Source organism: Protopterus annectens, chromosome 11.part0 (genome assembly GCF_019279795.1).
Source record: "Protopterus annectens isolate FY-2018-M chromosome 11.part0, PAN1.0, whole genome shotgun sequence".
In the NCBI taxonomy this organism is placed as follows: Eukaryota; Metazoa; Chordata; order Ceratodontiformes; family Protopteridae; genus Protopterus; species Protopterus annectens.
In genome coordinates this window covers 284,646,586-284,665,125 of record NC_056745.1, presented here as the reverse complement: position 1 = coordinate 284,665,125, position 18,540 = coordinate 284,646,586, and the positions used below count along the sequence as shown (strand labels likewise).

At 33.4% G+C, this 18,540-nt stretch overlaps 1 protein-coding gene across 1 annotated transcript in view; it reads left to right on the top strand.

Moving 5' to 3' along the window:
• The window catches only part of UTP20 (UTP20 small subunit processome component), a gene marked incomplete in the record, with an annotated part of 2,478,305 nt that overhangs the window by 1,648,013 nt on the left and 811,752 nt on the right, over positions 1 to 18,540 (top strand). Inside the window, 1 exon segment of the mRNA XM_044087776.1 lies at positions 18,102 to 18,246. Within this exon segment, the coding sequence (XP_043943711.1) occupies positions 18,102 to 18,246 (145 nt within the window).

The window sequence follows — 18,540 nt, the reverse complement described above, 5'->3', positions numbered from 1 at the left end:
GTCTTTTTGCTGTGTGAGCAGATCCAGGGTAAAGTGTGGTGATGATTGCCCATGTTTAGATGAAAAGGAAGGGAGGAGAGAGACAGTACAGTTGTACAAGGAGTTAGTGTAACAGAAGATATCCTACTGATCACTGCTGCAGTATTCCTGACATCTGAGTTGTCGCCGCTGAAGTCCAGCCAGGATACCAAAACTTTACCTGCCAAAGGTCATAACCAATGTATGACTTCTGCTCATAACTGTAGGGGTATATAGACAGAAGTATGAGCTTCTACCTCATGCTGTCTGCAAGCCGACGGTCTGAAGTCTACTAAGAGGGGGAGGCCAGTCACCTAGGAGAGAGAGATAGCTCAAATAGGTAAGTTTAACCCCCCCCCCATGTAGCAGAGCAAAGGTTATAGCAGAGGGGGAGAAGAAGTAAAAGGTTGAATTAAGCCAGAGAAGAGGGGGAAGGAGGTGGAAAGGAATACTGCAACAGTGATTAGTAGGACATTTACTGTCATTGTAAGTTCTTACACAACTTTGCTATGTCTTAACTGAAATCAGTGTTGCAGTATCCATGACATGGGGGTGATTTCCAAAGCTGAAGGAGGTAGAGAGAAGCGTGATCATCTACTGAGTAGATGAGCTTGTCTAGCAGTACAGACAAGATAGACCTAGTAGAGGCAGACCTACACACTGAAAAGGCTTCAATTTTGTAGTGTTTTATGAAGGTACATATAGAGGACCAAGTAACAGCAAAATATTTTTTATGGTGTCAAACAGGGGACAAGACACCCTTATCAACTGGGTATTCCCATTAACCCTAAATATTTTTGAGAGCTGATCAACTCAGAGGTAATGTACACCTCTGTCAAGCGACATCTGTTAGTTATTTCTGTCTGCTTGTCTATGGATTCTCCCCTTTCTTCATGTTATGATGTCAAATAATTCCTAAAAGGCACGCTTAGTCAGGCCTTCAGTTGCAGTGGTTAGCGTTGTCGCCTCACAGCAAGAGGTTCTCCCGTTCGATTCTCGGCTGGTGTGCCTTCTGTGTGGAGTCTGTATGTCCTCCCTGCGGTCAAGTGATGTTAAAGACATGCAGGTAGGTGCGAGCGTGAATGGGCGTTCCTTTGTTGAAGGTTGGGCGTCGAGCTGGAAACTTGGCACTGTAAAATCCACTGCCAATCATGAGCGGACCAGAGTTCCACTGTGGTGACCCCTAACTGGGAAAAGCCGAAAGACTTTTAGCTGCCACGGTGGTGCAACAGCGTTGCCTCACAGCATGAGGTTCTCCCGTTCGATTCTCAGCTGGAGCGCCTTCTGTATGTAGACTGCATGTCCTCCCCGCTGTCGAGTGATGTTAAAGACATGCAGGTAGGTGCGAGCGTGAATGGGTGTGCCTTTGTTGAAGGTTGGTTGTCGGGCTGGCAACTCGGCACCGTAAAATCCACTGCCAATCATGAATGAATGGACCAGAGTTCTGCTGTGGCAACCCCTAACTGGGAAAAGACTAGTCAGGCCTTCAAGAAACTTCATCGCTTTTTCTTGAGACTGGAACTGTGTCCTAGAAAAGCTAACCCTCCCCCATTTGAAACAGAAAACAGTCCTGTCAGTGACATTGAAATCCATTAAAATTGTGTAAAGGTTACAAGCTCTTATGTGCTCCCCACCCTTTTTAGTTTTTCATTAGGACAGGATTAGCCTTAGAAGTTGTCTCCCTTTTATCCTATTATTATGGTCACTGAAATGTATCTAAATCAGTCCATTCATCTTTCTCCATTTTTTCATTACCCTAAAAATAGGTGGGAAATAATTCTTCATTTGTTGGATGTTCACTGGCAACAAAGGTTCTATCTGAAGAAAACAAAATCCAGCAGAAAATCTGACCAGGTGTTTGTTTCCTTTGAGGTGGGAGTAGATGGGCTTCCCATTTTCTAAACAGACCATCACCATGATGATTTCTCTTGCATTTCATCTTGACAGATTTTCCATGGAAAACTCTCCAAAATCAGATCAGAGCTTACTCTGCTAGAGCTGTGGCCTCTTTAAAAGCCTTTTTCAAGGGTCTGGATACAAGATCCATTCTGAAAGCAACAACTTGGTCATCCATTCACATGCTTACTAAATATTACAAGATTGATTGATTGTTTCTCAACAGCCAGAGCCGGTTTTAATAGATGCATTCTGCAAGGGATACTGGATCACACAGTTCTACATTTTAAACCTTCCCCCAGTCAGCGTAAAAGCTTTGGGACTCATCCCTTTCATCAGTATTACTGTAAAAGAGATGTAGTGAAGAACATAGTAGAATTCTGTAAGAACTTGCCATAACAGGATGGCCTTCCTCAGATCACTGTTTTAGTATTCCAATACTGTTGGGTTATCTCGTCAAGTTAACCTAATGTCCAGCTGGGTGTGCCAAAGCAAAAAAAAAAAAACTTCCATACTTTCTACATGTGATCTAAACCGATGGGCGTAAGGGTACACAAGCAGATGTACAAGCATCAGATCCTCAGAGTATCTCACCACCAATCCAAACATATGTCTTGAGCCTGTTAGTCTGTTTGTTTGAGTAGTCATTGGTGTTGGATATCGGCTAAGAGAGGGAAGTTTGGTAGGCAGATTACTTAAAAGGACCTTCACTCTGAGTGCAAGTTTTGTCTTGGAGCTGAACATGACTGTAAGAATTGTCAGATTTTTCAGTTGTTTGCTCTGAAAACCCCGTGTATGCATTTTTCTTTAATAATATTCATTTAGAGACCCAGAGCATAAAGCCCCTCACCCAATCCAGAATGGTGGAATCCTTTGTATCTGACTTCCCGCTTGCTGCAAAAAAAGAAATTAAATTGTCTGCTGACTCAGATTTAGATGTACCCATTGAGATGTTGGATGAACCCACGGGACACCCCGGTCATGTCTCAGGCTCCCAATTCTGGGACCCTTCCATTGGTAGGTATGGCATCTGATTCACACATACCACTGATCATACTGATATGGTTGAGAAGGGGGAAGCAAGGATCATTATTTCTGAGGGACCAGAGGGCATATCTCAAATCCTGGTTAGGGAAGAGGTGCCTGGATAATTAATAGAGGTTTACCAGTGGTCCAATCCACAACACTTGTAAAATTAGATGTCACCCCTAAGAAGAACAGTAAACAAGAGATCAAAAATTTTTCTCTTTCTAAAACATTTCAAGAAAAAAGAATGAATGGAATTTTTACAGGTTTTGTACAACATATTTTGTTTCTCAGGCCTCTTTCCTTCCTTTCTTCCTACTTCCCCTCAGAAGAGAGATCATGTATCCTCTTTTTAGGAGGAGGAAGAATCTGATTCAGATGAACACACAATTCATCTCCAGTTCATTCACTAGGCCAGATTGCTTCAGATGATGAAGGTGCATTATTCCCTGACTGACTGTTGAAGAAATCTCTTTTGGGGGAGCTGTTATGGAAATGATGATGCATTTTGAATGAGAATCCAGACAAATTTCTAATATGCTGATCCAAAATGATACGTAAGTTATCAGTCTTTTATATCTCAGATGTATTTGAAACTGTATCAAAATGTTCCATAACAACAAAATGTCCTTGCTTGAATTTATCAATTATAAAATATTATCTGCAAACAAAATTAACTTTTTTAACTTCCTGTTGCCCAAGTCATTCTGTTAAAACTTTTGCCCTCTAGAGTTATCAACAATCATAGCTTAACAGCAGTCTTTCTAAACCCCTGCATGTTATCCAAATGCTCCATTATTTTCACATTAGCACATTGCATTTGATCCCCCTCCTTTTCTGTGAGATTACCTTCTTCTGACATCCATTAACCTTTGTCAACCCCTCTAAATAATTCTCTTTACTTTTCCATATCCATTTCATTTTATCTCACTAGATATCCTTTTTGAAGTGATGTCTGTCTTCCTTAACTTTGTATCATATCCATCATTCCTTAAATTCCTTTTTTTTAAGAGATATGCAGGTTAGTGCCAGTGACTCATTTTATGTCATTACCTTGCAGCTGTAGCTTAGCTCAACTTTTATTGTTGCATTATTTGATGTTGTTATTGGATAGGTCTCAGCAAATTCAATTAAATACATATATTCATATGAAGTATAATTTCCATCAAGTCTAAATTACTTATCATGTTTGGGGGATGTTATTTGGATATTTATTAGTTCCTGCTATGAAATTCACAGATTCCATACCAGATGTTCCTATTTACTTCTTCAGAAACCTACTCTCTCTCATGTTTTTCCTCCTAGGTCCCACTGATACACTCACTTTTGCAAATCATGCTGAAAGCATATAATTTCTTTCAAAGTTCCATAGTAGTAATTTTTCGTGGAAAATAAATGCATCCCGGCATAATTCTCTCCTACTCCTGCAAGTAACCCTTTACTACCACAAATCTACTATTTTTGTCTTATTTCCCTTCTATCACCTTTGGAGCTCCTCTTGCAGTAAATATTATTATTCCTCTTTTTCTTTGTTCCCAGAACTCTGCAGATTTCCCCACTCTGAAATCCTATTTGTACCCTAAACATTTTAATTAAGTACTCTGTGCTTTGTCTATATCTGTAATGCCATTTCTATTCCATGCTAATATTGACAAAACAGCCATTCTGATAAGATATTACTCCTACATAATTTACATGACAGTTATTTTTTGTATGTACACACTAAATTATAGTCTGCTCTTGTTTATAGTTTTCTTATCTCTGTTTAAACCATGCCTCCATTTTTCCCAGGATTTTTTGCTTCAGTAAAAGCACTTGATAGGCACGTATCTTTTCACCCCCCCCCCCCGATGATCTAACTTTCAGCAAATGCACAATACTATATACACTTTTAAAAAAGGAAGTTTAGCCCTTCAAATAGGTGCAATTTCCCTTTGTCAAGTGCAGAATTCTTATTTCATGTTCCCTGTCTTGGCCTTCTTCTTTATGGGGTCTCTCTCAGTAATCTCCAGTGTTTGGGTCCCTTTGTTAATTATTTTCTCCACCCTTTGTTGTTTTGATTTCTGTGCTAGTAATTTTATAGTTCTTATGTTGTCATAATTTGTCTCAGTGCTGCTATCCTATATTCTTTTATATTATTCAGGTGTTTCAACATTCAATCCTTAGCTTTTAATAATTGCATTCTGTGTTCTGGATTTAACCCCCATTACTGGACTGGAGCTTCTTAACCTTATCTAATCCTTGCATATATTTTCTGTTACCTATTTCCCACTGCTGTTTTCACTCTCATCAGTTTTAAGTCCTGGAGATTTAATTTTAAAATGTCCCATTTGTCAGCTAATTTATCCAGTGTCACATCTAGCTGTTCTAGTAGTAGTAGTAAGATCCGTTTCATCCAGTCATCTCAAATTCATTGTTTTCATCAAGAATTTTGGGAAATAACAGTATTACTCCTCTTTAAATATATGTCGCTCATTTTTATCAGACTTGATGCTGGATCATGGACTGAGAGCAGTATATGACAGCTCTGAAAAAAGCTAATTTTGCTCTTTTGATATGCCCTCTGTCAATTCTAGTCCATTGTATACACTTCAGGGGGTTAAACTGCTTTTACCACTTTTCTGAATGCATGACATTCTCCAGCCCAAACACCTTAAGATATATATATATATGTATATATATATATATATATATATATATATATATATATATATATATATATACATATATATATATATATATAAACACAGTCCAAAACAGAAACCAGTGATTACCTTCTGTATTTATTAAAACACTTGTAGAGCAGCAAAGAATCCAATAAAAAGTTCAGCAAATGCTCTGCCTTCTAGTACAGTCCATAAAAAAACAGACAAAATGTATTTCTCTTGTAGTAGAATACAGTCCATAAAAAACAGACAAAAGTGTTTCCATCTATCGTCTTTGCCAAAAGCCTTTTCAGAGTATACCTTTTTGTTCTAACAGCATGCCTTATATCCTATATTTAATTAATACTAATTTAATAAGATCCACTTAATTTCAGTGCTAATTAAAGAAAACACTTCCAATGGCATTCTCTGTTTAACCCTGTCGGTGCTAAAGTATTAAACTTTAAAATTATGACTGATTCCATTTTCCATAACTTACTTTTTATATTTAGGCCGTATTCTAATTTAACCTGTCCTAAAAGTGTTGCTTTTAACTACTTGTATCACTATTATGTACTTCTTTATAATGTAGGGCTACTGGATTTTCTTCCCTATTTTTTCTAATGTCCCTTAGATGTTCTTTTAACCTGTCCCCAAATGATCCTTTACTTTTTCCTATGTACACTTTATTACAGGGACACCTCAGACCATAAACTATTCTTCTGCTGTCGCAAGAATAAGTACCTTTAATGGTAAATTTCTTACTATTAATTTTATCAGAATTTTGTACAATATGCTTGCAACAGCAACACCCTCCACAAGGGAATGTGCCCTGTGTGGAAATCCCTGAAATTACATAGACAACAGAGAGCTGGAACTTCCCACGGACTAAGAAATCCTTTAAAATTCTCCCTCTGGTGTACAAAAACATGGGAAATCCACTTTCTCTTATATTAAAGTATCTACTTTTTTCTAAAATGTTCCAATGATACTTCACCTAAATTGCTCTGAAAACACTGTCTATTTAGTAACAAAAACTAAATTGTTCCTGTCATGTTCCTTTTTATTCAGACCTATATTTCCACACACCTTTCTTCCTTTCATTACTTTCTCTCTGCGTTGTTCTACTAACTTCTCATTGTATCTCCTTTCTACTTATTTCCCTAACACTTTCCTGCTTATCACTACACAATCTCTTTATCCTCAAAAAATCCCCATAGGGGATAGATTTGATTGTGTGGGGGGATGCCAACTATCTCCATATAATATATAGTTATTCTCATCAAATTTTCGATGTATTCCTGTTTGAATTCTGTTATTGCATCCTTTAATTCTAAATCCAAAAAATGCACTTTTGTTCCTTTCTACATTCCATCAAACCAAATATTATAACAATTACTTTGTATTTCCTGGAGAAAATGATCTACCTCGTTCCACCCATCTTCACAAATGAAAAGATACTTATTCAGATTTGATAGATATGGATCAGTGTGGGTTTCTGAAGGGGAGGCAAACATTTGACAAGATTAACAGAACACTGATAATCCAGAGGGAAGCAGAATGTACAAAAATACTACTGTTGGTGTTGGGTCTTGATGCAGAGAAAGCATTTGACAGCGTACGGTGGGACTTTATGAGCAGGGCAATGGAATCATTTGCATTTCCTGAAAAAAATTAAGATTGATTAGAAGGTTATATGAGGGATCAGAGGTGAGAATTAAAGTGGATGGGGTCCGTCCTTTTTTTTTTTTTTTTTTTTTGAATGACTTTTTTATTCAAAACAGGTTTATTGTTTTAACATACAAGAGAAATATCATAACAATTTTATACAAGTAATTAAGAATAGATATGATTATAACATTCAACAAAACAGCTAAAGTATTTACAAAGACATCCACTACAATTAGATCAATTAATTAAACTAAAATACCATGCTATTGAAATTAGGATTTTTTTAACAAATTTTGTAAATTATCCCATACAATATAATAAGATGTTTTTCTAGTTGTTCTTTACCTAATTGTGTTTATTTCCATATGGCACACTATATTCATAACATTTTTAAATTCATTGAACGAAGGAGGTGTATCTGAAATCCAATTTCTGGTTATTATTTTCCTAGCCACTGCTAGAATAGACCATAACAAGGGAAGCTTAACCTTTTTAACACTTTGAGGTACAGGTGTGTTGAATAATATAAGAGATTTAGAAATAATGAAATTATCTGTAAAAGAGCCTGCAAAAATTCATTAATTGACTTCCAGTATTCTTTCAATTTTATACAGTCATAAAACATATGAGCCCAGTCAGCATTAATTTCTACATAGATTATCTTTATTATTTATTTTATTCATCATCAAAGGTGTATAAAAAGATCTATGTAAAAATTTCCATGTATAAAGTCTCCAGACAATGGAAGACGTAGTTCTATAGGCAGATTCCAATATATATTGTTTATCTTGTTGATTTGGTGGGTCCCCATTAATAGAAGTGAAATAATTCCAGTATGTATCTACACTGTAAAAAGTTTCTTGTCTGATAATTTTATGTATGTATGAAGGTTTACCTTTATCAGAAACTTTATGTTGTAAATTTAATATCAAGTAATCAGTCAGTGTTGGAATAGATTCTTTAACTGTTATAGACATTAGATCTATTTTATTAATGAGATGTTGTCTAAAGGTCTGAACCTCTAACCAGCAAGTTTCTCTTAGATCAAATTCTTGTTTTAAGAAATCTAGATTTTTAACTTTATTATCAGATATCAACTGATACCAGTACTTTAGATCATTATCTATAGCTAAATGAGTTCCTTCAGAAGTAGATGACAAAAGCATACCCTGAGTATACATTATAGGGAATATAATAAAATTCCATTCCCTATACTTAGGGTGCATGAATATAAAGTTACGATAGCTAATAATAATATTTAATGGGTAACAAACCATATGTTTAGGTGTAATAGGTGAAGTACAAAATTCTTTTAGTAACCATAACATGGAGTTATTTACAATCATATTTTTATGTGTTAAGGAGATTTTCATGAAGTGCATACTAATTAGCTCCCAATAATCTTTCCATTTTGCGACATATGACTGATCTATTAATAAAGTAATAACTTTTACAATAGAAGAGATAGTATATAAATTAAAGTCTGGAAAAAAAAATACCCCCTTGAGACCAGCTATTAGTATGTTTCTTTAATGCAATCCTAGGTCTATTAGGTGCCCATAGGAAATTTAACATTAGTGTATTCAGTTTCTTGATAATTATTTTTGTAGGTGGAAGTATTATTGATTGTATTAAGTATAAAATTTTGGGGAATATTATCATTTTAATAATTGTAAGTCTCTCCTCCATAGTAAAAAACATATTATTCCAGGTATTAAAAATATTTTGTATATTAAGAAAACAGGTATTATAATTATTATATATAATAGATTTAATATCTTTAGATAGTATTATACCTAAATAAGTTATCTGACCTGAATTGGGTACATATTTAGTAAAATCACTAATGAGAATATTTTTTCGTGTATATATATGTAGTATTTTAGTTTTTTCTTCATTGAATATTAAACCAGAAATACTTTTAAAATTCATCATTTTATCAAATAGAGACTGCATAGAAGAATTAGATCCTGCTGATGTAATTAGAACATCATCTGCAAAAGTTGAATTTTGGATGTTGTATTTTCATCTATTTCAAAACCCTCTATGTCAGTACTGTTTCTGATCAAATTAGCCCAAGGCTCCATTACTAAAGTGAATAATAGTGGAGAAAGTGGACATCCTTGTTTTGTACCTTTAAAAATGGGTATTTTTTGTGAAACATATGTTCCTACCTTAATATAAGCCAATGTTCCTTTGTATGAATGCTCAATTAGATTTACAAATGCATCTGAGAAGTTTGTGCACTTCAGTAATGTAAACAGATAGTCCCAACTTACTGAATCAAATGCTGAACTTATATCAAGACTAATAAGTGTTAAATCTTTCTTTTTCCTATTTGCAAAATCAATTAATGTTAAAGTTCTTCTTATATTATCAAAAGTATTTCTATTTACAATGAAGCCTGTCTGATCTATATCTATAATGCCAGGGATGATTGTCTTCAATCTATCAGCAAAAATACTCATAAACATTTTATAATCAACATTAAGTAATGAGATGGGCCGATATGAAGTACATCTAGTTGGATCTTTATTAGGTTTTAAAATTGGCGAAATAAATGTATATTGCCAAGATGGGGGGGTTATTAACTCAGTTTGGGCCAAAATAAAAACCTTATGTATTAATGAATATGTACTTTTAGAAAGGATTTTATATATCTCTGGTATAATACCATCATTACCCGGTGCTTTGTTTGATTTAAGCTTATTTATTTGTGTAATAACCTCTGTATATGAAACACTTTTGTCCAATAGTTTAATCTGTTGTTTATTAAGCTTTTTATTCATGTTTGTGGTTATAAACTCCTTTATTTTATCTTTAGGTTCCATGTTAATGTTATTATGGTTAATTTTGTGAAAGTGATTTCTAAATTCATCTAGTATTTCTGGTATACTAGAAACATTCTTCTTTTTCCTTAGAGAAAAGATTTCTTTGATATGGTTTTGTTTATTCAACCTTTTTGTTTTATTTTTAAGTCTATGTAAGTATTTGGGGCTTATTGAATAAGACAAAAACTTGTATTTCTCTAAAGTTATTTTAACTGTATGAGTTAAAATTTCTTTGTATTTCTCATTTAGTTTGTTTTTTTTCTTCAATAACTTTCTTGTCCATAATATTTTCTTTATTATTATGTTTATAAGAGTCTAATTTACTTTGAATATCTAACAATTCCTTATCCCAAGATTTCCTTTTATTATTATACCATCTGATACTTTGTCCATATAGATATGATTTTAAGGCATCCCAAACATAGACAATGGAGACTTCAGGAGTATTATTTATGTCTAAAAAGTGTTTTACTTCTGAAAGTATATATTCTTTATAGTCTTTTAGTTGAGTTAAGTATGCTGGTATCCTTTTGATCTGAACATTATGAGTATTTTTTATAAAAACAATTGAATTATGATCAGATATAGGACATGAAATGATTTTGGAATTAATTAAATATGTTACCATCTGGTTAGAAATAAAGACCCTATCTATTTTTGAATAAGTTTTGTATCTGTTAGAAAAAAAGGTGTATGGTAATGATTTTGAATCTATCTGATTATTAATATCATTCAAATGATAAGAATTAGCAAAATCATTTAAATGTTTTGCATTAGATGTAATTCTTCTTTTTCCTATAGTGGTAGTATCACTTTCATGTAGTATACAATTAAAGTCACCAGCTAAAATAATATCTCCTATAGAGAATGATATGATCTTATCAAGATGATGTTTCACTGTATTAATACCAATTCCAGGTATCCAATATACATTAATTAAAGTGTAAGTCTTCCCATTAATTTGTATTGCAACCATACAAAACATTCCTTTGTCATCCTGATAAGACTTAATGGTTTTAGGAATGGGCATACTTTTATTCCATAAAATAGCCACTCCTCTTTTTTTCTGTGTGTGCTCTGAACTAACCAATACTGTATATTTGTTTGTGGCTAGTTTATCAATATCTTTTTTCAAGAGATGGGTTTCTTGCAGGAAGACTAAGTTGGCCTTATGTAAATTAATGTATCTTATTAAGCTTGCCCTTTTACACGGATTATTCATTCCATTAATGTTTAAAGAAATTCCTTTTAAAGATGTCATTTGGCATTTTTAAAACTTAAGAATCTTATGATCAAAATAACAAATAACAACATAAGTAATGTTACATCTCCTCCTTTAGGTGTACCTTTAAATATAGCTGTATTTATTGAATCTCTTATGGGATTTTGTATAGGATTCAATTTTGTTTGTAGTGACAATGAGTGTACAAAATATATTGTGGATGTCAAAACTATATACATATAACAATGAACAAGTGAAAATAATGTAAGGATTAAACCTTGCATCCAGCCTGGAGTTAAAAACTCCAACTTAGAGTAGTATTTACCACTCAAGTTAACCCCCTACCGTAAGCAGCAGTACCTCAGCTACCACCTTATCAATTTAATACTGATTATATTTAACTTAAATTAACAGCTTTCAATTTAATTATCTAGCAAGACAAGACTACACATTTGATAAAACAGCATCATATAAACTAAAATAAACTTTTTTTTTTAAACTATTCATACTACTATATACATCTATGTAATATAATACACTTGGATTCAAATAGCATTCAAATAATCTTGATATTAGGAACCAAGAGGAGAGAGAGAAATAAAAGACGTGAAAGAGGGAGAGAGAGTGAAAGAAAGAGAGAGAGAAAAAAAAAGAAGGCATATTTACATATTAATTTATTCAAAGTATGTAAAAATAAGTTCTAACATTCATTTAAATCAAAAACTTTGGCTAATATGGTTCAGACATTACATATATTAAGATGCATCTATTTTCTGTCATGTAAATGCAGTCAACAGCTTCCAAAAAAAAACCTTGAATTGCTTGTATATGAGCATTTTACTCATACTCATTATTGTCAATAGAATAAAATATTATATTTATAGAAATTGTTATAAATCATACTGCATAGTTATGCAAATTCTCAGAAACACTTGCATTATTGTAAAAAAAAGCCATCTGTATTTTGTATGTCTATACTACTGCTTTAAAATATATCACATGACAATTTCTTCCAGAATAGTTATAAAGTTATTTATGCTTGTCAATCAGATGAATTAAATGAGTTATAGTAATGTATATGTTTGGAACATAAATTTCTAACACAGATTAGTATGCTGCAGTCAAGTAGATTTTCAAAAACACTTGAATAAATGTTTCATTTTCTATGCCTTCTAAAATAAGACATTTACTTACTACAAGAAACTGCATCATTTAAAATCATTATAACTGACATACTTTATGAATTATAACATAGATATTTAAGTAATTATATAAAATAACTCACATTTAGATGTTAAAGAGTTCATTTTCCTTCACATAGTCGCATTTGCATCAGTTCTACTTCCTGGTAGAGTGTTCTTCCTGAATCTGCAGTGTGTCAGTGTGATATCTGGGTCAAAGGTCACATTGACTGCTTTCAGCTTCTCTGTGAGAATTCTGAGAGTTGAAGCTTTTGAAACAACTCAAGGCCACTGTTCATGAGGTAGCCCACATCCCAGATTGTCTCCCTTAACATTTTGGCGGGAAACTTGTTAAAAACTAGTGACACACATTCATTTAGCAGTGTAAATGCATCTAAACATGACAAAACCTTTGCGATGTATTTTACAGGTTATTACAGCCTCTATGTAAGTGAAATTAAGCCCAAAGTTATTAATAAGTAATAAAACTCAATATTTTTGTCCCAACTCAATTTTTATGCAAATCTTATTATTTACTGTGTCTATATGATCAAAAGCATTTCTATATATTAATATGAAAAAAAAAATAAAAAGAAAGAATAAAGAAAAGAAAAAGAGAGTAGAAAATAAGAGTGTAAAGCAGAAATTAGAAAATGTAAGAGAAAGCTATAAGAAGTATATACAATGGAATATTACTTACTGTTTATATTAATAGAGTTAAAAATAAAACATATTATTTACTATTATTTAGTTCTAATTATTATTAGTTAAAGCATGACAGATTATTTACAAACAAGCATAAGCAATATAATCAAGAAAGTATAGTTAGGAATAGCATTTGAAGAACATATAAACTTTTTACAAGGAATAAATATGTTATTATTCCATTTAACATATTTTCATTACTCTTCTCTCCCTGCCCTCCCCCATCCTTTACCCACTACATAATCTAAATAGAATGTCATTGTTTAAACAAAGAAAAGGAGAAAAAAAAGAAAAAAAAATGTATAAAATTATTGACCTTACTTCTCTTTTTCAGAAAGAGAAACAAATTGAATAATAGCTTATTAGTTCCTCAGATATTTTGACTTGTTATGAAACAAAACATTTCTTTGCACACAAAGAATAACTTTGATTAAATCTTTTTCAGAATATTTGTGGCTTTCTGGAAATGCAGGAACTATATTTAAAAAGATTAATAATGAAGTAAAATGATGAGAGAAAAAAAAGAAAAAAAAACATAGAACAAATCATTTGTTTTTTAGTCTCTTCTTCTTCTCTGAAGTCTTCCACGAAGTTTCAGTTGCCAGTCTCTTTAATGAAGGACTAGCCCATTCCATTTCCTCTATTTTATCCAAAATCTTATTTTTTTGATAAACAGTAAAGCAGAGTCTAAGTCATCAAAAATTTTAGGACCATCAGGAAGGAAGATTTTTAGCTTGGCAGGAAACAGAAGGTATGTTTTAAACTGTGCTTTTTTAAGCTCCCTTATTAGTGGCAGAAAAACTTTACCAAGGAAGAATAGTCATTGTCAAAACGCACAGTTGTCTCATTAATCTTAACAGGAGCTTTAGCCCAAGCAGATTTAAGAACCATCTCTTTATCAAAAGATGATAGAAATCTAACTATAACTGATCTAGGATAGTTTTTGTTAGAGTTAGTATTAGCTATAGATCTATGCTCTTTCGATACCAAAAGAGAATGCTTCTGGTAAGTCTAAAGTTTTAGGGAGCCATGTTAAAAAAGAAGTAATATTGTTACCTTCAATATTTTCTGGCAGTCCAAAAATCCTAATGTTATTGCACCTAGATCTATTTTCCAGGTCACCCAGCTTTGTTTGTAAATGTGTATTTTGTTTCAGCAGAAACTCAATGTTGATTTCCTCTTCTCAGATTCTATTTTCCATGTCATTCACAGCTTCTTCTATGCCTGTCATCTGGATCTTCTGTTGTTGCAGGTCTATATGTAACAAGTCTATTTGTTTTGTAGTTTTTTCTATGAAGGTATCTATTTTAGTATCCATTTTATCCATCTTAGCAGTAAGTTGCTGGATTATAGTTATCAGAGACTGAAGTTCTTTCTTGATGCTGGAGTCTTGAGAATTTGTCTTACTGGAACTCATTTCAGACTGATAAACTGACAGGAAAATTTCCAAAGTGATTTCTGACAGGAATATTGTTAAAATTTCCTTTCTTTTTTAGATATAGTTCAAGAACTATATAAAACAAACATATTTAGAAAGAAAATTACTTCAAAAATTAATTTTTTAAGTAATTAATTCCTGTCAGTGTAATGAAATTGGTGGAGCTGAAGAAATCTGCTGCTATCCTGTGTTCATCCTTGGCCATGCCCCGATGGGGTCCTTTCTGATAATTTCTGCTTGAGCAGAGGAATTAGGCAGGGGTGTCCGTCCTCTTTCCTTCTTTCTTATATTTAGAACAATTGGCAAAGACAATAAGAGACTCAGAAATTCAAGGATATAATTGGTATGGTAGTCAAGAAAAGCTGGCTGTATTTGCAAATTATACTATTTTCTACCTGACAAAAACAGTAAGAGACATTACAGTGTTGTGCAACATTTTCAGAAAGTTTCACATCTGTTTGGTATACAAAATGAATGAAGCTAAAATAAAGGCAATAGTGGTGAATTATATGTCCACATAATCTATATTTGTGTGGACATGATAATGGGAACATGATAAAATTAAATATTTAGGAGTATGGATTAAAATTGATTCTGGTGTGGCAGATATGGATATGTGGGAAGAGACTAAAAAGATAATACAAAAATGAGAAAATAAAAGCTTTGTTATATGGATAGAAAGATAAAAGCAGGTTAAAATGTTTTTAGTCCCATTAGTCTTATACATAAGTTAGGCATATTTTTATCAAGCAAAGGAGTTGTGGATAGCAATTAGTAAAGAGATGAAGGACTTTTATCTGGGAAGGGAAGACGGCAGGAGTCAAGTGGGATAAGCTGATTCTTCCAGTAGAACAGGGCAAATTGGGATTACCTGATGTGAAGGGGTATTTCCGAGCTACACAGTTAAGGCTGTTATACATAGCACAAGCAGAAAGCTATAATTCACAGTAGAAAGGGATGATGATGAAATGGGGGGAAGCTTAATAAACAAGAGAGACTGGGATTTTGGACACAGTCCTTTAAGGAGAATAAAATAATCATACAGAATGTATAGTCTGTATAGTATATACATCTGTATAGTAGCAGAAAGTATCCCTAAGAACTAAGCCAACACAGGAATGGAGAAAGGAGATTCTGCTGATAGGGATGAGTGCAATTAGGGATATAGACAATAGGCAAGAGGGGGCTGGAATTTATTGGAGAAAACTGGCTAAGGAACCCTTCTATTTATTATTTGGGCGCAAATAACTAGAGAGGGAAAGATGATAGAATGGGAAGACGCCAATAATTTATTTGGACTGCAGGTTAGAGATTGCCTTCCCTGTCAAAGATTGATACTAGAGTGTAGGCAAAGAGAAAGAAATGGGGGGTCCTAAATGAAAGACCAGCACTGGTAGAATTTTTAGTAAAATCTAGAACAGAAGCTGTCATTAAAAAAGGAATAATTAGTAGAGCATATAAAATATTGAATCAATCAGAGGAAGTTAGAAAGGATTGGGAAGAAAGACTGGATAAGCAATTCACAAAGAAACAATGGGAGTGTGTGTGTGTGTGTGTGTATATATATATATATATATATATATATATATATATGTGTGTGCGTGTGTGTGTGCGTATGTATTTATCTCTCCCAAATATGCAACAAAATCTAGGCGATTTAGAATCTTTGCTTGGAAATGTTTACATAGATTTTTTTTTGTATACCCAAAGTAGACACCAGAGAATTTTTCCTTGGGTAGACAGCAAATGTTGGAGGTGTGAAGAGAGAGGCAGTTAGGAACATGTTTTCCGGGAGTGCGGTGAGTTGGTGGACTTGGATTCCCTGCGGGATGCACTGTCAAAGATGCTGGGTGGGCAGATCGGAGTGATGAGGGAGATGATTTTTTTGAGCTGTGATACAAAAACAGAATTGTCTAGGCATGGTAAGGCCTTGCTGTGTCTAATCATGGTGGCTGCCAAAAAAGCAATTACTAGAAAATGGAAATTAAAATCTAAATCAACTGTACTAGAAGTAGTGAACATAGTAACGGAGATGAAACAACTGGAATGTAAGAAAACTACATAGGAAAAAGTGGGAATTTTAACAAAAATGCATACAGTGGAGGAATGGGGTTTAAAAGAAGGCAGGACTTATATGAGCTATGTAATGTTTGACTGAAAATGACTGGGTAGATTGTAAGTGATATGTAATGTTTGCAACTGTGGGGGTGTGTCAGTTTGGTTTGTGATGTAAATGCTTGTAACTAGGATTCTGTTCATGTGGTTTGTTTTTATTTATATAAACGTATGATTGCCTATTTCATAATTGATGGTTTAATAAATATGTTTCTTGTTTAAACAAAAAAAATGGCAGGAATTTAATAATTTTGTAATGTTGTGTAGGTTATATGATATATAGTAATATATGTGAAATATAATGCTTGTAAACATGAACTTAATGCAATTTCATTCCTTTTATATAAATATAAATTTGCTAGTGTCAGAAGTGATAATTCAATAAAGGTGTTTAAAAAAGACATTTATTCAGATATCTTCTAAAAAAAAGATATTTATTCAGATATCTTCCTTCTCAAGCAATAACTCTCCTCCTTGAACCTTCTTACGTTTCACATTGGCAGATTCTACTTTCCAGCCATTGTTTTATTTCATAGAGCATTGTACTTCAAAACACAGAAACCCTTAAAAGAAAGTATATTCCCTTTTCCAGTTAGATTTCGTTAGTTCTCACATTTCTTCACCTTGGTTACCATATTGTGTCTGGGTAGCCAATAAATAGAAATTATGCAGATGGCATGGTCTGTATTTGAACTGAAACTTCTGTGGAAGAAGTATAGCTCTGTACTTCACAGTATCTTTCATTTTAGAGTTAAATCTGTGAACTTCATATGTAACATTTTTACAGTGGACCACACCACAGAGTCTCTCTTTTTCCAGCTCATGTGGTTGGATGATTTGTTTGTAAGTATGTGGATCCTTGTTTACATATAGCGCCATCTTTGCACACTTGTAGGTAGGGTGTATTTCTGTAATCTTACTTTGTCTTTATACATAGAAGGTTATACAGGTCTGTAAGTCCAGTACTGAGTGATAATGCTAGCAGCAGTATCTCTCCCTCCTCAAATGTTAGTTTCTTCAGTTTGAGGTCCAGACAGTAAGCTGCAGTTGGATGAGCCAACATTAAATCCATCATTGCATTGTATTAACAGGATTCTTGCTGAGAAGGTTGTGTGTGAAGCTGTTTGTCTGCATGCACGCTTCTTGTTAATACGTCTGAGTTAACCCAAGAGTGTACTACAATTTAATGGAAGCTATTTTGTAATTTAAAGGCAGATAATTCTGTTGTTTGACTAATATGATTTGCAGTTTGCATTTTCTGGATATTTCCATTTTTAATATGTTTTTGAACAAGCTTGTCCATGATTCGTAGGAAAGCACTGCATTATGAATTCTTATTTTTGTGTTTTGCAGAACCTGCTAGTGTTGGTACAAGACTTGTTGTGCCTCATATTTCAGCCATTCTTTGCTACCTGAATAAAGGACTGGGAAATAAAGAACAGATGAAGAATAAAAAATTCAAAGCCCAAGTTAACAAGGATCTCAGTATTCTGTCAAAGTATGCAACACATTTGTCTGTTAACAAGATAACTGCTGGGTTATTAAGTAGTAACATTGTAAGCGATTGCGTAACCATTTTTGCTGTTATGTGTTTCTTGAAGTCACTGGTCAAATATATTTTTTGAAATGCACACAAAATAGACTGCTGGAAGCTGTATGGTCTCACAGTGTTAAGATTTTTCTATGTACTAGAAACAACTGTTGTCGCATTGTTTTTGTTTGAAGGATTTCTTTAGTAAATTTGAAAACTATTCTGATTTTTGTATCCATGTACCAGTACTATTGTCTAGGG